This window comes from Rissa tridactyla, chromosome 9, assembly GCF_028500815.1.
Source record: "Rissa tridactyla isolate bRisTri1 chromosome 9, bRisTri1.patW.cur.20221130, whole genome shotgun sequence".
In the NCBI taxonomy this organism is placed as follows: Eukaryota; Metazoa; Chordata; class Aves; order Charadriiformes; family Laridae; genus Rissa; species Rissa tridactyla.
Genome location: NC_071474.1, coordinates 23,601,973 through 23,624,481, shown reverse-complemented (window position 1 = coordinate 23,624,481; position 22,509 = coordinate 23,601,973). Strand labels below are relative to the sequence as shown.

The 22,509-nt window shown below is 43.7% G+C and overlaps 1 protein-coding gene across 1 annotated transcript in view; it reads left to right on the top strand.

Moving 5' to 3' along the window:
• The first annotated feature begins 9,912 nt into the window (after positions 1-9,912).
• Positions 9,913-22,509, top strand: part of HCN4 (hyperpolarization activated cyclic nucleotide gated potassium channel 4) — a 103,374-nt gene continuing 90,777 nt past the window's right edge. The window contains exon 1 of the mRNA XM_054214174.1: positions 9,913-10,616. Within this exon, the coding sequence (XP_054070149.1) occupies positions 9,913-10,616 (704 nt within the window). The remainder of the gene's footprint in view (positions 10,617-22,509) is intronic.

Here is a 22,509-nt window from a genome sequence, read left to right as displayed (position 1 = left end):
ATGAGCTTTTCCCCCCATTACTCATGAACTGGGTATTTTTATCACCACACGTTTCTAAATAAATCCTATCACCTAATCCTGTTAAGTGAAACCTGCAAATCTAAGGAAGTAGAAGTCTCTTGCTCCACTGAAACAGGGATTTCTGATGGCTTTTGCAGAATGGCGAAAAACAAAGAATTAACAGAATTAATAAGCCCAGAAGTGGCTAATAATGTATACAATTTTTCTTCAAGCAGACTATTAACAGCAGCCTGTCAAGCATCCACTATGACATGAAGTTGCACAGAACGGGGAAAGTGGCATTTGTTGTTGTTCCTTAACCTTAAGTGCTTCCTCTGGGGTACAGTATGCTCTGAGATCTCACCAGCTTCAGAGTGCTGTTTAGTCTGACATCCCTCTATGAGAGTAGGAGGAGAGAATAGGTCTGCTTTGCTAAACTATTTTATATATACGTATGTGTATGTTGTATATGTATACAGTTTTTTTTACAGCGGTAGCGAACAGAAGCAGTAAGCAGAAATAAATACATTTTGCTAGTAACTTCCTGTTAGACACCACAGGAACATGTATAACCTGGGAAGCTAAATGTGTCCTGTGTCACCTCAGTCAAGTCTTTTATGCCAGATGCAGGGAAGGATACAGGTGCTCAAAGGTGTTGTGTATTGCAGCATGTAACTCCTGGGGGCCCAGCCAAGCCCAGAGTGGGACACTGAACCTTTCTGTCCTGTGCCCTGGTGGCTCTCCAGAGACTTCGGGCCAGACTGCATGCTGAGCAGGAAGCAACTTAGCCATGAAGGAAATGCTGACAAAATCAAGTTGCCGCAAATTGCTTTTCCCCATTGTCTCACCACAGTTCAGCCATGTGCGGGGCTGCATTTACCTTCACATCATCCAGAACCCTCTCATAAAGATTTAAGCTTTTTTTTAAAAAAATAAAACAAATAGAACAGTTCATACTCTTCTCTCCTAAATTGCAGCTGGTGAAGCAAATGCCACTTTCCTATTCCCCTAGTGTCCCACAGGAAGCATCTTTGTGAATTTGCTCCATTGAACAGAAGATTTAAGATTCCATCAGTTGGTAGGAGAGCACAGGAGGGAATATCATTCTGTCAGCTAATGGTTTAGGGGAAAAACAGGAAGGGTTGACTTCTGGTCCTGCTCCCAGGAAGCCTTCTACAAATCACATGGGAAAGGGCATTGTCTAAAAAGCAGACAGACTCCTGGAAGCAGGATCTAGAACTGCTGTGTATTGTCCTGCCCTTGCATTAAGCAGCACAGAGCAGTAACATTAGATGCAGTGTGAAGTTTTCTCATTGATTTCACTGAAAAAAGCTTCAGCGTTCACAGAAGAGCCAGGTGAGCAGGATCCCTCCCCCTCGCAAAAACACACATGCAAAAACACAAGACTATCATCCACTGAGACAAATTTATACAATGATGAACTGATACTATCAAGGCAATGGCCTCAAGTATCTGTAGAGCTTTGTTTAAACTCTTACACAAAGGTCAGCGGAGTGTTGAAAACAAATGAAAGCACAGGCAGTGAAAATTAATCAATGGGAAGTCCCTGGGTGGACTTCTAGAACTGCTGCAGTGCAAGGCAGGGCTGGTTACTCCCTGCCTGTGCCAAGCCGAACACAGTCTTGCAGCTCAGCTCCAGGAGCATCTGAGCATCTGACATTGTTTAATCAGGGCCAGCTTGTGTGGCGCTATGGAGGATAAAAAGTTAGTCCTTTTTAGTCCTTAGTCTGTATGCCTGAGAACTAGGAAGATGCCTGCATGACAGATACTAAGTAGTCCAAGGGCACACAGTCTGAATAGATGTGGCTGGCAAGGACCATCCAGGGAAGGAGAGGCACAGATAAGGAAACACTGAATAAAACTTCTGCCTCCACTCTTCTGGGTTTACTGGGTATTTAATCTTTGTCAAGTCTACAGCACTTGCATATCCTTTTATTAGGAAGTCAAAATATAATTTTATTATTAGCCACTAGGTTAATACATTGGTTCTTAAAATACCATTTAAAAAAGAGAACAGGAAAAGTGCATTTTCTCTTTTTTTCTCTTCTATACGTACAACTTTCATGTTCCCAAAACCAGCAGGTTTTGTTTTAACTTTCAAAATAAGGAAATTCACTTTTTGGTAAAGATAAGGTTTTCAGAATGTCAGCGTAGTAGGTTGAGAACAAAGATGACCATAAAGAAGCTTATAATGGAAGCTCATACCCTTCTTAATGGTAGGATTGCAGCACAAATTTATCATACAGAAAGGCAAATGCAATGGAGACAATTCTGTCGCTGCCCTCTTTCCACGTCCTTAGTTTCTTCTCTTCTGCTTTAAGTCCACCCTTCTTTATCTTTTTTCCCTGCTCTAGCTCCTCTCAACAAAGCCATCTCTAAAACTAAGCACGCAAAAAGGAAATGCACAGCACTGAACTGGCATTTGAAGACCATGAGATTGTATACTCTCCTGCTATATTCTGTTCCTCTTCTGTTTAGACTGGGATTGGACTATCTTCCTGTGCTGGGACTTTGGTAGCAACAGAATTTTCTAGATGCTTCAGTAACACTTATAATTAAACAGAAGTAACAAATGACAGAGACCCAAATTGGACCTAGAGTGCTTCTTTGATCAAGAAATGAGGTAAAACCTTGATTAGCAGAAACACAAATGTGCATGTGTAGTCACAGGCATGCGCAAACTCAGGAAATAATCTCCAGATTTGGGATAACCACAAGATCTTTCTGGTATTGAGCGTGTTACATGCAGTATCACTGAAGGGCTGGTTTCTAAAAGCAAAGCCCAGAGAGAGGGGGCCTGTATTTCAATCTCATAGAATTATTTGTAGCTTTATCAAGTGAAGTCTCTTCCCTTTCCTCTACTGGCTCAGCAAGGCACTCAGCATTGCTGACAGTTGCAGACACTGCTGCTGAGCAACAGACGTGGTGGTGGCACAAATCACTCTTTTCTCTTGCAAGATAATGGGAATGTCTTGAGGACTCAGACTGGCCTAACCTGGTTGCTTGTTTGTAGAGGAATGAAATGCAGACAGAAATACTCTCTCTCCCTTGCCTTTGGCCTTGTTTTTATTGACAGTGAAATTCTATGGCATTGAAGTTGCTGAGTGGAAGGGATAACTACCTGAAACATCCCTTGTGGGTAGCGTGACCAGGGGTATCTGTAAGGGGTAATGATAAACTAGGATACTCTGCTTGAAGCTCTTCTACCACCATATTGTTTAGACATGCTGGCTAAGCTTGTTTTTGCAATTTTGCTATCTTCAGGAGTTCAGAAATCATGAATAAGCATGAAAATGTCTGAGTTTGTTCTCCAACATCATGAAATGACTTTTAGTTACTTACCTGAGGAAATGAAGCTTACACAGTCGTGCTTTGTATCCATCAGCCTGTCAGTTCCCTCCTACTAATACTTCAACCTGTTTGATGGTTTAAAAAAAAATTGACAGAGGGATTTTGTCTTAAAGATAATATCTTCCTACATGTTTGTGAAAGTAGGTAGCTGGAGTAAAGAGAGAATTCCTGTTGAGTCATAGAGTTGTAGAATTAAAGGCTAATTTAGGTTGGAAGGGACCTCTGAGGGTCTTTTGCTCAAAGCTGCTGCAGCCTACGGCACTGGCATCAATAAATTACTACACATCAAGGAATCCATATATGACAGTACAATTATGAATTATAGAGGAAAAGTTTGTATTGAATCCTGCACATTAGACATGGGAGACTCCAGTCACAAGGCATAAATCTATGGGACATTTCTTTCATAGCCATTTTGCTCACAGAGCATCTTGTTTCTAATTAGTCTCTTGTTTCAAATCTTCTGCCTGTCTTCAGCACTTTGCTGCAGGGAGGCGTTAAGATATATCCATTAGGATTATGAGTTCTTAAATCAGAGCTGTGTAAATGTCTGACAGGTGGTATGGCTGTGAAACTTCGGTTTGCAGTTGCATCAACAACATGATGTTGAGCTCGTTTGATTCACTTACTGAGGAAGAGAAAGGGTTAAAGTCAGACCTGACAGAATTCAGATCACTGAAGGCAGAGTCTGGACTTCACAAAGTTGGGGGCTGCCATTACCGTTGTTGGAGACAATAGCACATTTCCCATCAAATCCAGCGCTGCATGATAATAAAAAATAGTACAGTTCATGTAGACAGAAGATACATTGGCGGGGACAGACTCGTGAAGAGGGATCCATTATTCTTTGTGAAGCTACAGCTCATTAAATGCTGGTGAAAGGCGCTATTTTGAGAAAGACTCGTTTGATAGTCGCTGAACTGATCCAGTTTGAGCAAACCTCCCCATGCTGTCTCGATTCTCTCCTGAATAATTCCAGATGAGGGCAGAAAAATAAGCTAGTGCTCAGTTTTTAAATAGAAGTTTGATGGAAGGCATTTGGAAGGCAAATTTTATTGAAGTCTGAGATACAAGCTTGATATGAGCATTTCAGCGTGAATATCGTAAAATTCATTGGTAGAGTTTAGGCCATAATGTAAAAATGTAGGTACTTTGTAAACTAAAAGTAATTGAGACTAAATCTTATGGTTACTCTAATCTGAGCAGCTTCTCAGATTCTATGTAATTTCTCTTCCTCACAGCTTCATACCTGGTTACCTGTCTCTATTTTTCTATTTCCATTAAGTTTTCTGCTCTCCAAGGGGAATATTAAAGGTCCAGTGGCAAGATGCTCACGCTAATCAGTCTGTTTCTAGCTGTGATTTTTAGCTACTTTCTCCAGTGGGGATTACCAGCTTTTGCAAAATGTCTAAGCATCCTGAAAATCTCAGAGGTTTGTTTTCTGCATAGGCTGTAACTTCTTTCCACAGATACCAACATAGCTGATTCTTTGGGTAACGTTTCCTTTTTTGCAGTCCACTGGCAAAGCTGTTTGTTAGTTATAAGCACATTCCCAGCAACCCCCTTATATCCTAGACAAGTGCTCCTATTTTCGTCTTGGTTATAAGGATGCAGAGAGTGGGACTGCCCCAGATTTGTTTACCACTGGAATGAATATTGCTTTCCAAGTACTTCCTGATACAAGCTTTCCTGGCCTGTTGTGTATCTCATCTCCTGCTGCTACCTCTCTCACCAGGCTCCACAGCCTGTTGTTGTTAGGGATCTGTTTAGTATCTCTCTTGTCCCACTGATGGACTTAGAACTGTTCTTTCTCCCAATCCAAACATTCTTGCCCAGCAAAAGTGGACTTCTTCCTTCCATCCTGACATCCAGCTCTGTGGGACTCCTCTCTCCCCGCTGCCCTCTGGGCTGACTCCTCAAGAGTCCTGCAATCCTGGCATGGATCTTGCTTCCCATTGCTCAGCTGTTTCCTTTATCCTGGCCAGATGCTCAGGTGCCCTGTTCTCTGTGCCTTAAATAGGTTTCAGCATATGTTCCAGCAGTTCAATCCCCACACACTTTAGTGTCTCTATAAGGAACATGATAGAGCAATGAGAAAGTACTGGCTGAATTTCAACGAGCACAAGTGTGACAGCACACCTGGGTAATTAATAGGAGCGAGACTGAGATAGGATTTGTGTATTTATGGTGATTATTTCTTTATTATCTTCTAGGTATGATTTAAGCTGCAGAGGCAGTGAGTGCAGACTCTACCACTGAAACTCTGAGGTAGAATTTCCCTGTTTTGTAGTGTTGAATATTTCATGAATTTCAAATGCCAATTATGAGTTACTTGCTGCTTGCTAGGAACAATAGACAGCTTTGAAAGGACTTGCTCCCATTCTTCCAATCTCTACCACATGTTTGTTGACTCTTTTTTGTCTGAGAATCCAAGGGTTCAAGGGTGATGACTGAAACTCTCACCTAGGCAAAGGTGGTCCTCACAGGCCAGCATGCAGAAAGCTGGCATTGCTGCTTTCTGTGCCCCTGAGCTAGAGGATATCAGTTTTTTACGGCTCTCAGTGTATTCTTCTACAGTCCTGAGCTCATTAGGAATGTGATTTTTCACATTTGCATTGCAGCACTGGATTTTTTTTAAAATAGCACCACATATATATGTATATGTATATATGAGCTGGCAAAATCCCCTAAGAAACAAATGAATTTTGGCAGCTTCATCTGCATTCTCCCTACTAAATCCATTCCCCTTGTATCTATGCCAAGTCTTGGAGCAGTATCTGACAAATATTATTAAAAAGGAGATCATTTCCCTCAAAAACAGTTCTCCCTTTTCCTGCTCTGTACCCTCTTTGAATGTAGTATGCAGCCAATTACAGGCAAGACTTAGTCCTACAACAGTGCTAGCTTTTCTGAAATGTTCTAAAAACCTGCCTATAAAGGTCCATTTGCTGACATGGAAAGCACTGCCGTAATGCCGACAATAAATAATGTCCATGATAGTAGTTTCATACCATTAGACAAGGATAATTCCCAGACTCCTGCACTTAGTTCTTGGAAGGCTCTCAAATAAAATATTACTTTGAAGATCTCTGGACACAAAATTGTCATTACATTTTAAGGACTTTAAAACGTCCTCTGAGTTTGGTACCTACAACTCCTGGAGCTAAGTTTTTAGAAGTGTTTAGGAACCCGCACTTGGAGACAGAGCGACACAAGAATGCACATTTTGGTTTTAGCACTTTGGGCTACCTGCTCTGGGCTATCTGCTAGACATAGCCTAGATTCGATACAGCTCTTAGGTTCTTGTTTCAAGTTTAGCATTTTTTTCTTTTCAAAATAGGACTACAGTATTTGCTACAATGATGTGCGTGAAAAATTGCTTTAAGGCAGGTGTGATGCTGAAGTGAAGCTTACTGCTTTATAGTTAGATGTAAAGGTAACAAACATGGTCCCCCAAAACCAACTTAAAATACTTCCCTCTATCTGAGGAATCACATGCATCGTATATAGACTGGACACTGGTGGCTGGGAAGTGCTAGCCAGGATTCTGGGCACGGGGATATCTGCATGCTTTTGTAATTGTGCGGCAGTGTGTCAGTCAGCCTGACTCAGTCTTTGCACCTGATAATTTTCTTTCCTAGCTACAGAAGTAATAAAGGAACGTTCTGCTGCTTGGATGCTCTGTTGTATTCTTTCCCCACTTCAGGGCTGTGAGAGAATCTTATTTGTGTCATCAAATAAGGCAGCACTCAGAGAATAACCCCAGAAAGGCCAGGAAATAGAAAGTGTGGGTATTTTCCAAGAGGCGACTAGAGTACCTACAGCTGAAAGAGGACGAACAGCTTGATTCCTTGAGCACGTCCTTTATTGCTCTGTCATTCTCTGGGAACATTGGGGACTGTGTTTCAGAAGCTGCATCAGTTTCAGATGTTATGCACCTCATTAATCAAAACACATCCTTTTGGAAGGCAGTTGATTGCAGCTTAGGCACAGAAGTGCTTACACCTCAACCTCCCTAGTGCCTGGAGGAGGGAAGAAGAAGAGAAAAAAGACTTTTAATGCTATCGTTGGCTTAGTTCACATTATCTAATCTACAGGAGCATTTGAAAATCGAGATTTATTTCCCCCGAAAAGCTTGTTCTAGCAGAAACTGTGATGAAAATAATAAATATTAAATAATATTTGCACTGGGTAGCTTCGCTGTGGAGTATTTCAAATGAGTCACAGCCAGTCTAGGTTGTGCCAGGAGGTGGGAGGAGAAGAGGAGCAGGTGAATGCTTCAGAGAAAGGATTCAAGAGAGAGAGCGAGGGAGCAGGCAGGCAAAGATGAGGAAGCATGTGCTGTCTGTGTGTACGGTGAAGTCACTGCTGATGGCTGCATTTCCTTCAAGTAAGAGCTTAAGTAACATCCTGCTGCTTTAAATGGCAGAGTTACCTTAGGGCAGTGACAGGTGACTCCTGGAAGGGAAAAGGTGACTATTTGCTTATGAAAGCAGAAGCACAGCGATGGGGTGAGGATTTCCTCACTGCTTGGAGTGGGCATTCACTGCCTGTGTTCAGCCTCCCTGCCTGTCTGCGCAGTTCACGTGGTTTCCTTCTCCTAGGAGGTATGATTTTAAATGTCTAAAACAACAAACATTCTAGAAAGCCTCCGATAGCAAATCTATGCAAAAATCTATGCAAACAGTCTCGCATATGGCTAAACAGATTCTTAATTTAACTCCACTGGTTTCAAAGGCTTTGCACTAGTAAATAATTTGAACTAGTTTATCAATCTAAGAGCTTCTTAAACATAACGGAATAAATAGCCATTCACAAAGAAGCACAGGGCTGGACTGATTGCCACCTCTTTTCCCTCTTTTCTCCAAAAAACCAACAAAAAGTAGGGAAAAGCCTGATTTTAGCCTTTTTCTATTGCTTTGGCCTCTATTATACGAGGTGCATTGTAGCTAGCTGTGAAAGGCAGCAGGATTCCCATCGGGAACTGTTATTTTCCCAGGACTGGCCCCCTGGAGACCGGCGAGTGGAGGGTGAGCCGCAGAAAGCGCTGACTCCGGTGCCCACCAGGAAGTGGGTTTCCCCGTGTCGTAGGAGAGCCCACGCATCCCACACACTCCTTTGCCATCCCGGTCTAGCCTCCCTCAATCCGGTAGGGGAGCTCTTTGAGATGCAGCTTGCCTTTTTTTTTTTTATTTATTTTATTTTTTTGAATGACTTCTACAGATCCAACCCGGCAGGGGAGAAATTGTAACGTTTGGCATGTCTAACAGGGAAGGAAAGCAAGGCAGCAAACGAAAAAGCAGCCTTCCAAACCTTGTGTGGTTTGCAGACAGGTACAAAACACAACGTGTTTCCCAGCAGGCAAACTTCTCCTGGAAAAGACAGGCGCTCCCCAACCCCCTGCTTTGCATGCAAGTGAGATTTTCAAGGTGAACCGCTGTTTTGCCTTTAGATTTGGATTTGCCCGTTCCCACAAACCCCCCCTGTGTCTTCACAGGCAAACCCGCCACAAAGCAGCCACAACTGCCCGAAGGAGAAAGGATCCTCAGCATCTAAGAGAAAAAGGAATCTTCCTGCTCCTATTTTTATTTATTTATTTTTTTGTTTATGATGCTGCTGTTTTTAAATCCGCGCAATTGGGTGCCGTTAGAGGGAGGATGGCGGTACGGCTGGCGGTGGCGGGTGTAGCCGGGCGGCGGGTGACTTTGCCTGCCCGGCGGGAGCTCCGCAGCGGCGGGGCGACGCGGTCCTTGCAGCCCGGCGGCGGCGGCGGCAGCAGCGTTGCGGCGCCCGTTCGGCCACACACACCCCCTTGGCAGCCAGGCGTTGCCCTTTTAAGAAACCCGGGTGCTGGCTCAGGTAGGCAGAGCCTGTGTGCAGTAGTCGCTCCTATGGCAACCCAGTAGAATGGGATCGCTTCATGAATATTCCCAGGAGCAGGGGCTGCATGAGGAATAAGTGATGACAGTGATGTAAGCAAGCAGTGTCTGCTGCAGGTTGCAGTTCATTGTGTTATTGGCCGGCAGGTTGAGGAGTTTGAGGCACCCGGGCTTGAGCTTCGCTTTCCGGATGATGTCTGCCCGCCGGGAGACACGGCACATTTGCATCTCGAAGCCAACATGGCAAGGCGGCTGCTGCTGCTGCTGCCGCCCTCCCTCGCCTTCCAGCCAGAAGTGTGTGGCTCTCCTCTAGACTTCTTGCCCAGTGCTCTGGATCTGGGCAGACAGGGATTGCAGTAACAGTCACCAAGGGGAGACAAGCAGCAAGTAGCCAAATCGGGACAACGGAGGAGTCGGGGGGGAGGGGGCTTTTTTGCCTTCCCTGTTTTTTTTTTTCCTTCCCTTTCTGGATGCAGAGCCTGTGTTTTGATGCAGAGCCTGTGGATGCCACAGTCTGGTAAGGAGATGACACGCCAGTCTCTGGTCCTTTCAGCCCCTTGAGCAGGGGCAGGGGCCTGGGGGCAGTGACGGTTCTCCTCCTTGGGCAGAGCGGGGGGTCTCTCCCTCTAACTGAGCAGCAGCAGCAGCAGCAGCATCGGCCATGGACAAGCTGCCCCCCTCCATGCGCAAGAGGCTCTACAGCCTGCCCCAGCAGATAGGACCCAAGGCGTCGATCATGGACGAGGAGGATGACAGCGACAAGGACACCCGGAGGAAAAGCATCAGGCTGAAGCCGCTGCCTTCGCCCTCTGCTGGGAGCACCCGGGCACTTGGGGGAGACCCCGGCAGAGGGGGGGACCCCGGCCTCCTGGAGACAGAGGCAGGCAGCAAAGGCGCCAAGACCAGCACCAACGGGGACTGCCGCCGCTTCAAAGGGAGCCTGTCCTCGCTGACCAGCAGGCACCTCCACGATGCGGCTGAGGAGAAGAGGCTGATCGGCGGGGAAGGGGAGCCGGCCTCCCCCTGTGAGGACAAGAGCCCCCCTGGCAGTGGGGAGCTGGAGCAGGGACTGCCTGCGCCCCCACCACCAGCGTCCCCCCCGGAGCCCCAGCAGCAGCCCGCTCGGGCTTGCTCCTCTACCTCCATCAAAGTGGAAGGAGGTGGAGGGTGCGACCAGATCACCCCAGATGAGGAGCAGAGGCTGGGCCAAGCTGGCTTCATGCAGAGGCAGTTCGGGGCCATGCTGCAGCCGGGGGTCAACAAATTCTCCTTGAGGATGTTTGGCAGCCAGAAGGCCGTGGAGAGGGAGCAGGAAAGGGTTAAGTCTGCCGGGTTCTGGATCATCCATCCCTACAGCGACTTCAGGTACAACCCCCCCCTCCTGGCCCATTCAAAACTAACTGGCCTGTCCTCTGTCCCTTCCCCACTGTGCCCAGCTCAGACCTTTGCGCACAGAGCACACACCCAGGCATAACTTTCCTTGTTAATTTACTAGTCAGAGGAGCTGGAGGACACATCCAAGATCTAAAGTCAAACAATCTGCAGGTTTCATTTATATTTGAGCTTAATTTTAGCGTCCCCACACTATTATGCATTTTAAATTGTGTTTTTAAACCAACAAATGTCTTTCATTTTGGCTTTTTATAAGGGAAAGCCTCTCCATAAGTTCAGTGTAAATGGGGAAAAATGATCCCACCTGATGCACAGCTCTAGATTAAAAGCGTGGTGTCTACTGCTAGTCCTACATCTCCAGTTGAGAACATATGGTCTGCCTGGTTAATGTTTCAGTTCCCATTTTTGTGCCTCAGATCCTCTCCGTTCTCCTTCCCCAAGAGTTCGGGAAGGATGTTGCTACTGTTGCTGTTCTGTACTATAGGGCTTCTTACTGCAGCATTGCTTGTCAGGAATTGGTATGTGCAGGGGATAGCAGCATTCATTAAGAAGGAACTTAACACCTTCAGAGTCTTACAAGGAAAGATTTTCCCTTTTGCATCTGTAAAGCCTGATTTGCAAAATTAATTTGGATAGGGAATAGTTAATATTGTCTTTATGAAAGTAATGGCTTGCTTTCACTCAGACAGCAACATTTCCATGAAGGTTAATACGGAAATTAACTCGTAAACCCTAGAGCCAATTTTTCTGTAGTTCTGTGTAGCAGAGGGGTTGTGTTTGGATAGTTCTGAGTAAAATATTGTCTACTGCACAGGTGAATTGTCCTCTGCAATATGTATGCAAAGTACTGCAATCAATAATTAATTACTTAGTGCAATCAATGGCTAAGGTTTATTGCTTCAACTTTAATTACAACTGACTTACGTCTCATGTTTAAAAGCATGCAGTAGAAGAACATTATTCAAACACATATCTATCAAAGTACATGATTTTTATTGAATTCTTGGACTCTTCAAGAAACCCTGCATTATTCCCTAAAATACAGTTAGCAAGATAATTGCAGGAAGGAGTGCCAGGGTGGATTTGGGTGCCCAAAGACAGAAACGACAGAAACCTCTTGACACTACCTTTTAGAGATTTAGCAAGCAGTCCACACGCTTAGAAGATTCAGCACTGGCACTGAACAGATTCCTTGATATTTGCTTGGATTAACAAATGTTATTAGAAGGCTATGTGAATTGGAAGGCTGCACTGTTGTTTAAATTCAGGGCATTCGAGTGTCCCAAGTGCACAGCTGACCGAGCATATGAGGGTTTCCAGTAGCTACATCGTGATACGTAGTCCTTGCAAGTACAATCTTATTCAAACCCAGATTGAAGAGAGTATAACATTGCCTCCCAGTTGTGACTGATCAAGTAAACCTCACAAACACAGTGAAATGTGAGAGTGATTAGCTTTAAAAAGAACAAAACCAATTTCATACTCATGGCTGTAGATCTTTGTATTATTTGCCCCAAGTCTGGAGTTAAAATCAAACTACTGTGCTTTCTGGGGTTATTCTAGCAAGGGGTTCTCTGTGTGTTGCAGCCTCAAGGAATTTTGGATTTAGTATCTGGATTGTGTTTGGTTTTATGCAAAAGTAGCGTTCAGTTCGCATATCTTTTATGTATCTGTATAGTGGATTTATTCCCTTCCGTCTTTATGACTACATTTTCAGCATAGAACCAGACTAGCAAACTTCAGTAAGAGGATTGTAGCAATAGCTGAGGTAACCACCTTGCCCAAGGTGAGATGGTCTGAAGAGTTTATTTTTTTAAGATTCCTAGCAAACCACTGCTTATTCCTTAAAAAGGCACAGTAAATGATGAGGCAAGTTTTTATTTCTGAGGTACTTGGCTATAGGGCCACTCCTAGCCTTACACAAAGGAATGAAACATGCAGGCAAGCTAGACTCTCCCAAGCCGGATGATCACACCGAGTCTGCTAACACTCAGAAGTTCATATGTATGTAGATATATATGAATGCATGTATGACTCGTTAGTATTATTAATAAAATACTCCCCTGACATAGCTTTGCATTTGTGCAGAGAAAGCACAGTGAATTGGATATCTGTGCCCTGGTGCAAGGCACTCTCTGCTTGGGGTCAGATGCCAGGTAGGCTGATATCTTGCTGCTTTGTGTTTCTTCTAAATTGATGCTAGAAGCCTAGCACACAAATAGGTGCTTTTTCCCTAATCAACATCAGATGGGGCAGTGGTATTGATTGTCCAGAGACATCTGAAGAGGCCAGAGGAGCTGGATGCACTACTGTATAGTGGTATGTACGTTTTCTGGGGAACTTTGTTCACCCCTCTTTCTAGGTCACTTGCAGCATATTTGTCTGAATATGACTCCCACGTAGAGAAAATGCGTGGGCTTCCATGAAAAATGACCTATGAACAATGGCTGCCTTGAAGGAGAAGAGTAGGAGCTTTCCCGGATTCTGTTCGGGTTTTGTATTCCCTCCTTCTCTGAACGCCACTAAAGCATCTGTCTTGGAAACAACTCACATGAATATGAATAACATTTTTTGACCTCTGAAATGCAGCATAATGCACCAAAGAGCAGATATTATCAAAATATTTGCAAAAGCTCTATCCTTGACCGAAAGGACTCTTATTTTCTGCTTTGGAAATTACGCAGTGCAATGCGTGATTGCTCCTTGTTACAGATGGGTGCGGATTCTGGACTGTTAGGATCTTGTAAGAGGCATGAGTCTCCATTATCCTGCTTTTTGCTGTCACCAAAGCTGTGCAGCAGCATTTGGTGTAAAAGTTTCAAGTTAATAAATATTAAGACCCAGATTTCTTTTCTGTCTTTTTGGAGAAACCAGTTTCTCCTCTGAGAGTGAGTTGCATCTCCAGGCATTTTGGTAGAGCTCCAGACCTCATGACTCCTGTCTCAGTACAGCTTGAGATGGGAAGTTTTGAAGAGAATGCTTCTCTTTACTGGAGCTTGATTCTGCTGCGAAATGACATTGGTGTAATTCCTCTGACTTCATGGAGTTACTTCTCCTTCGCACAACGTGAGAGGAGTTCCTGTTTTAGAATAGAACAGAGGCTTTCATCATAGTCTCATTAAATTATCATTTTGGCATCTAATATGGCTAATTCCAGTGGCAAATCTATGACCCTCCGAGAGTAAAACAAATTAATATAGATTAAGGCTCTGTTGGTTTCTGCTTTTAGTCCATTGTGAGGGGAAAAGACACCAAATGACCTTTATAAAAACCAAAATCAGTGCTCCTGAGTACTCACGACTAATACAGTGGACTAGTTCTAGAAGCGCTTTAAAGGTGTCTTAGCAATTTCTAATGAAAATAAGAATACTGGTTCCTATTCTGAGGTGCAGATGTATGTGCTAGCGGCTTGAGTTTATTTGCATCTGTGGTTGATCGCACATTGGTGCAGAGCCAAACTGTATTTCCTAGATCAAGATTTATCTGTGACTTTGAAAGCTTTTTCACTGGGTAGATAGAATTGCATTTTCTTGCTTAGAGGAAGCATTGATCCAGTACAATTGGTTTAATAAAAAAATTTCAGACAAACAATGATCTATCTAGTTTGTAGCTGACTGAAGCATATTGGTTGTAGCTGCTATCCAGAATTGCTTGCAAAAAAGTGTAGCATGCTGCTTTTAGAAAGGCCTGAGAACAGATACACTATCTGAAGGACCAAAATAGTCCAAACAGTGGATGTAAATAGAACTGCATATTATTCACTGCCCAGTAATCTATTAACTTCTTCACAGAGAAGAGAAGCTGCTGCCGCTTTGAAAACAATGGAAAATATTCCATTCAGTAGCAGTCCCATTTTCAGATTTTAGAATTTTTCTTTTCACTGTTCTCCCTTACTTGTAATATTTGTCTGCAAACAGATCCTCTTTTTCATTTGTTTCCTCTGCCAGAGTCCCTCTCTGCTTGGGAACCTGGGGAGATTACTCTGGCACCAAAAGAAGTAGATGCTCAGGTGTGATGTACAAGGTAGGGGAATTCCTGAAGAACAAAATCATTTACTCCCCTTCATGCTGCTCCAGACCTCTGAGCAGTGTCATTCCGACCACCTTCTCAGGGGGAATCAGGGGGATTTACTAATTACAGTACTGAACCCAATAGCACTGGTGGGATTGAGCAAAAATGAGAAGGATGCATGTTTACCTTTTCCACTCTCCGAAGTAGAACTGATTTCCAGAGTGCCTAACGGAGTGCTGTCTGTGCAGACTGTGTTTTCTTTCGTAAGCTTTTTGCTATTTTGTTAGAAGGGTAAACAATTTGTGAGGCATACAGCACTGCTCACTGACTTTGGCAGGTCACTTAGGTGGATGTTGCTCTCCCTGCTCTCAGACAATAATGCCCTTTTCTTTATCTGCTGCCCAGAATGCTGCTTCTTTGCTGGCCTTGCTTCATGCCGATCCACATTCAGAAGCTGCCCACAATGGCTAACTCTCATCTTGTGACTTGCCCACTGCTCATACCAAAGTAAAATGAAAACTACCCATTGTGTGAGCCTTTTGTACAGCAAATTGAAATTCTGGTTCAGTGAAATCTCTGCTTAGAGCGAATAGTCGGGGAAACAGTTTTATTAGTAGCAGAACCTGTGCCTGTCATTAGAAACAAACACAAAGCGCAAATCAGGCACAGTGTATTGGTCGGCAGCTCATAGACTTGGCTAACTGCTTTTCTTGTTCATGTGGATGGCAGTTGCCTCAAAATATTGTGCGGACACTGCCAGCTGAGGAACAGGAGATGCTTTCCTGATGTCAGATCTTGCTGTCTTTACTGCAGATAACGTTCCTGTCAGTTCCCAGGGCAGTTTTGCTGGAGCAGTCTTTACTGCAGATAACGTTCCTGTCAGTTCCCAGGGCAGTTTTGCTGGAGCAGAACGAGGGGATCCAAACAGGAATAATATAAGGGATAATCCAAATCCCGCTGAACAGCATGGATTGGCTTTCTGTTGTCTTCAGTGGGGTGTGAACCAGGCTGCAGGAGAAGAAACATGGTTTTGTGACCATGAACTGAGGGGACCAAGCTAGTGCAGCCATACTTCCCATGTCCATGGGCAAGTCATCACATGCTTCATGTCCTAGTTCACATGTAATGAGGCAGAGGATAAAAATCCCTCACTAAACAATTAATGTGGGGATATAGTTTTTTGTTTGAGGCATGCTGAGGTGCTACAAAAGGCAGCATTTGAAAACAGGAAGGCCTCAGTAAAAGAAGCACCTCAGTGTATCACCATAATATGTTTTAAGACTATTATCATATAATATTATGGTATTTTCATGTATGTTCTGGTGTAGAAAATGAGATGGAAGAGTATAAATAAATACTAAAGCAATCATTGAGTTTTAAGGAAGTGCTATGATTAAGATTTTCTGCATAAATTTAATTCAGGCCCTTTGTATGAATCTGCCAACAGATGAACCCGTTATCTCTTCCACAGAAGCCCATGCCTCATTCAGTGCACATAGGGATAGTTTCCTTGTGAAAAACTGTTTAATATTTTCTTTATCTCTTCTTATAAGATAGTATACTGTATTTATTGTATCTTATTCAGATCCTATTCTGGAAAAACGGGTGAATTTCCTCATGGCCTTTTTTTTCTTTGGCACTTATAAAATATTCAACTATAATAGCAATAGATGTTCATTTTGCTTCCTGACACCTTGGCTAGGAAACTGGTACTATCATCACCAGTTTATAGCGATGTGGCAGAGACTCAGAGAGATTAAGGTCAAAAACATTCATTAAGTTGGTGTAGTCAATTTGAGGACCTGTTTTGCAGAGTATGTAGCATTACACAGCACACCTTATGTTCAGAGCTCTGCTTCTGTGTGTGCTTAGTAAAGAATCAGACATCACTGTGACCCACAAGAAAAGGGCACGGAGGTAATGACTACCTGTTTTAAGAGCAATGGATGCTTTAAGAGGATTGGGACATTCTGATTTGGACCATTTCTTAGACTTACTTGGTGAGCAGCCAGACTGAGAAATAGGCATGCCGATCCCACACACCCTCTTCCCAAGCCTCTGATGTTTGTTAGTTTATCTGTTGTTACAGAAAAAAAAAATCATAGCTGTAAACAATGACATAGTGTTCTCTTCAGTCATCACCTAAGAATATTACTCTAATTACAGTTTTGGATTGAGTGATTTGCCTAACACCTCTGCAGGAACTTTTCGGCAGAGAGGGACTCTCATCTGCCCTAGCCATCACATCTCATTCTGCAGTTCCTTATCTCTTGTATTGCAAACCTTCCAGATTGTGCAAGAAATGAGCTCCTATAGAAAATCTCTTTCCTGCATACATCTGCCTCAAGCCCTTCCTCTCATCTTGAATGAAGCATGAATTCTATGAGAAGAACTGTTTTGAATAATGTAATGACTGTAACATAAAATATATGTACGGCTAACCTGCATCCTGCTATTTCATAACCTGAGCTTTTGACTTTGCAGTCTAATTTTTAATATAGTGGTTTTGTACAGTTGTTACGGTTTTGAAAAACAAATCAATCCCCATCCTCATCATGATAGTATCTCTGGGTTCATCAGCAGATATGGATCTTTTTGAGGATATGCTGCACTGCCCTCTGCTCTGAATTAAGCAATGGCCGTAGCAGGTAGTTACAGCAAAAGAACGATGATGTACCACATTCTTGGGTTACTCTCCAGGCTTGGAAGGGAAATGTACTCTGCTTATTACAAACTCTCAGCTTCTTTTCTCCCTAGTACCTAAGCATGATGCCTTCTGCCCCACTCTCTCCAACCTGCTGTTTTCCCCATCGCTCACTTCAAGTTTCTGTTTCTTATCCCAGCAGTCCTATCTCCATTTTCTGGGCTTCTCATGGCAGGTTTCTTCTCCAGGCAGTCCTAGGTCCCAACACCCAGGTTAACACTGTTTTCCACCTCACCTTAGTTTTTAGTAATGCCTCATCTCCCCTCCCAGTCCATGCTCTATTGCAGTATGTTGCGCTTGGCACTTAACTCGGTCCAGTTCCCTCCCTTGTCAGTCTCCGATCTTAGCCTTCAGGCTTTTTTCTGGGTGGGTGTCCCCAGAATAGTTTCATCTCCTTCTCTCTATTCTTAGTTGCTATTGTCCTTTTGACTCTTCAAACAACCTCAGTTTTCTCAGTCCCTGCTTTCCTTCCTGATTTAAGAATGGATCATTTTGCCTAGTAATTTAAACCTCTTCCACATTATCCCTCTTTTCATCCTTGGACACTCCCAGCCCAGCAATGTTTAGACAAACTCTACCCATTTTTTATTTTTTAAACATGAAATATCTCAATCCTTGGAGCTAAGCATTTAAAATTATCAATTTGTATAGAAGCAATATCTCCACTACCTTAGTGTGAAATAGATTTTATTTGAGGGAAAAATGTGTGTTCTAAAGGTGTTTATCGGTAGGCACACACTGAATCAGTGTAGGATTTTTCTGTACTATCATAGGCAGGTAAACTTGAGTTTTCAATTCACTATTACTCTGGTTAGGTAACCGTGCTAGTGCTCTCTTTGCACTCAGTTTTTCCTACTGTAGAGTCACTGCTGCTGCACTGAAACCCATTTATTATACAGATAAAAGAGTGATCTTTGTCTGGAGATAACATAGTGTCGTTTTAGCTTGAAATCATTGAAATTTGTCTTTGTTTCTGATGTGTTATGAGCATCTCATTAGCGAGCCCATGAATCCCTCAGTTTGCTCTTGAAACCAACTATCTGAGCTCTCATCTCTGCCAGAGCATAGATTTCTTCCTTTCTCTTATTTTTGAAAGCTGTGTTGGTGCCAAGGCAGTTATAGGTCAATTGAGTTATTGTTGGTTCTAATTGGCACTCTAACAAGCTATTAAATCAATTTACCTACAGATGAATGTCACTCAAAAAGAAAGGTGCCAACTCCTTTTCTGACTTTGAGAACTTCAAAAAAAATCCATTTTCACTGATGAGTGTAAGGGAAAGGCCAGCCCACAGGGAAGTGGCTAGTGAGAGCATAACGTTTCACTCCTAAGTATTTATGCCATGTGGCCTATGGCTGAAGAAGGTCCTGTGTGCGGAGGGGTGAGACTACTTCCAGAACTCAGGGCCAAGAGGAAGGATTAAGAAAATCACCAACTCTGACAAATACTCCTCTGTCCCATCCCTGGTTTGTAACACAGCATGGGCTAATTTCCGTGTGGAGTGATCGATGTCCTCTTCTCCTCTTTTATTGGTTCTCAGTGTACCACATGCGTTCCTGTCACTGGTGATACAGGTGTAGTATCCACAACCATCTTTCAAATCAAGCAGCACCTGGCTGGTGACATCGTTACCTTTTTGGAGTCCAGTGACCTATAATTTCATGAGATTTACTTGCTCTGTGTTGCAGAAGAGTCAGAGTTATTATGGTGAATAGGGCCGATTTAAGTTCTGTTCTGAAATGTTTAGATAACCTCTTCCTCTAGCACTTCTGCTCACAGTGCTCACACTGTGAGCACTGAGCACAGTGCTCATTCTCACATTATCTGAGCATTTCTTAGTGAGACGGTTGTAAAACAGTTGCTTTTCAGAGTACAAGTCAGGACAAGGTTTCTTGACCAAGCGGCACTGCAAGTTCATCCTGGGGTCTCCAAATCAAAGCTGCCTTATATATGACACACAATAAGAACTGCTCAGGTATCCTCGCTTAAGTGGGCAAATTTTTTTGGTGGAACAGAAGGCAGATGAGAATGCAGCTTGGCTCTGTGCAGCTCTACAGATCTGCAGTGCTGACAGCACTAAACCCAGGGGTTTGTCAGCAGACAAAGCAGTTAGGACTCCAGAAACAGAGAAGAGAGAGCAGATGTGTGCTGGGCTAACAAGGTGCTATTGTAGAGACCTTTTTCTGCCCCTTTTCCACTTTGAATGGTTTACTACCTGGGAAGTCCCTTTACAAATTGAAATCATTCATTCCATGCAGTATATTCACAGTGGCTGACATCAAATATGGTCACCCTGTCTCTAGTATTGCACCAGACTGTAGTAAAACCAGTCTGTTAACTCCTGAAGAGATGCTGCCTGCAGCAGGGGAAGATGGTGCTGGTGAGAGCAAAGCAGATGAGCATCCAAAGGGGAATTCCAAGGTCAGCTTGAGGGCCTGCCACTTGGTCATTATAGGGGCACAATTGCTTCCCCAGCGATACAGAAAAGCTAATCTCATTTGTGGTGACTCGTCCAAATGTGCTAATTAAGGATTTAAATCTCTGCCTCTTTGGATGGAGAGGTTGTCTGCATTTATGCATCTATTGTTAAAGAGCTTAGAGGCAGGAGAGGTGCTGCAGGTTGCCAGCTGACTCTAGTGTAGAAGCTATAACTCCTTTTTTTTCTTTTTTTTTAATTTTCACAGCTGTGCTCAGGGTTCTTGTGACTGCCAGGAAATCAGTAGCTGTACACTGAGTAGCTCCTCATCCCTGTACACAGCTCCAGTGAGACTGTATGCTGAGTAACTCTTATGGGATTCAGTTTTCCTGGTCGGAGCTGTTGAGCACTGTTACAGTCTGATGCTCAGTTCCACCCCCTGCATGTTTGGGGGATGGAAAACCTAGTGAAGTGCATTTGGATTTGCCTGGCTGTGGGAAAGAAATGTCTTGCAAAGTTATCAGCGCTCTGAAGCTTGTGCTGGAGATAACAGCTGCATTCCAAAGACTCGGGGACTCCACATTAAGTCCCTTCCTCCCAGCCATTGCTTCCCACGTGATTTCAGGGCAAGGTGCTAACTCATCACCGCGCTAACATCATTGTTACCCGGTGCAATGTCTCATCTGCAAAGGAGTTGTGTGTGTGCCTGCCTACGTGGGTATCTCCGGGGGACGGGAGGAAGTGGAGGCCCCTCGTTATCCAGCGCTGCTCTGTGTGTTCTCTCACCTCTGGCCACGTTAGTGACTGGGCTGGAGGGACGGTGCAGAGTGAAAGGGCGTGGGCTGAGTGAGCACGGTGACATCTTGCCTCTGCAGAGAGGCAGAAGTTGCGTTAGGCATAGTGAGGCAGTGCAAAGGTGACACTTGCTGGCAGTGTCAGGATTTGGACTAGCTCTCCCAACAGTCAAAGTGATAACGGAAATGATAACGATGATTGACTCTATGCAGCTTTTTTAACAATAGCAAACCCACTATCATTAAGCACAAATTCTTGATACGTGATCTTTCCCCTTTTGCTTTAAAGCACTAATGTGTGCACAAGTTCTACTTTTATTAATAACATGAGGAATATTTTTTTCCATCCCTGGTTTTCTGTGAATTGTGGGGAGTGCAGGAGAAAGGACCAGTCTAGAGTACAGATCATGGTCTGTCCTCCTTGATGCCTACACAAACCATTTGTATCATTCTCCTAAGCTCATTTAGGTGTAGGATACACTTTGAGTCATAAGCAACGTATAACGGATAGCAGGACAAACTGGAACGCAGGTCAGGCACCTAGTATTGGCCCTGTGAGCCATCCTGAACAGAATACTCTGTGGCTTCATTTCTCCAGCTTTGAAAAGGGGGTGATAGTATTGCCAGGGGCCATGGAAGATGCTGTAGAACTCTCAAATATTTTAATGTAACAGAAGATGACAGAGTAGATATCAACAAGGATATGGTTAAAATCTACAAGGCGGTCTTATGAGAATTTCTTCATGATTATCCTTTACTGCTGAAGATTCGGTTACATTTCTTCTCCGTCTTTTGTTAGGACCACAAAAATGAGTAGATCCACGTACTGTGATTTCTGAATAACCTGTTCCTTTGTCTTAGTAAGAAAACTGGTTACCAACACCTGTACATTTCCACATATGGTGCTATATTGCATGGCACATTTAGAACTAGGCTAGAGAAAGATAGGAAAAAAGGCTGCACAGGGATGGAGACATGAATTTTACCTTTTGTGTCCGTAAATGAGAACTATGCAGCTCCTGCATGGGGTTTGGAGATGCTCTAAAAAGAAAATGTTCCATCTTTTCCTCATCCAAGCCGTGATACCCTTTGCTTTGGGAATATGCAGCTTCTTGACTTTAGCAAATGCTCCTGAACAAAAGGTCTGGCGTAGGAACTAGCAAGATATCTCTCCTTTTCTGTGGCGTGGCACCTTTAGAAAACATGCTCTAAGCTCACCAACTGTTGAATCTTTCTGATAATCTGTTGTGACTCTTAGCTTTTAGTGCAAACACAAGTGTACTTCAGCTCATGCCAGCCATGGTTAAGGTGATAAACTGTATGTGCTATTGTTAGAGAGCAACTAGGCTTGTTCCACAGTTGTGAATTGGAACAAATGCCTGGGTCGAAGACGTACTTAAATCAAACTCCAGATTTGGCAATGACTATTGGGCTCAACCCTGACTGCATTTGGAGAGTTTCTGGTCCTCAGTTTTGCAAAACCTCATGTAAGGTTGCATCGTTCAGAGCTTCTCTCGGTGTACTCCCGTTATGACTTGTGTTCCCCTGCTGTGTCTCTGCACCACAGGCACTCCTCTCTCATCTGCTCCTGATCCTAGGGTGAATTCCTCTGTCGTCTTGTTGTCTACATACATTGATTGAAAGTTGGGCCAAAGCATAGACTTCCAAACAAGGGCGGTTCTGCTGGTTGTGTGCTCCTTTTGCGGTACAAACTAGAATTTAGGGTAATGGTGGCTGATGTGGGTATGGCCTAGGGCTCCTGCTTTTGAACAGGGGATCTGGAAGCCTCATCTGCAAGTAAATTCACACAGCAAAATCTGCACTGCAGACAAAAAAAGATTTGCCTTGACATCATCTGCCCTGCTCTGAGATCTGCAGTCAGTCAGGAGAGCAACGCACAGCTCCCAGCCTCTCTAGCTCAGTAGAATTAAGGCTAAGCTTCA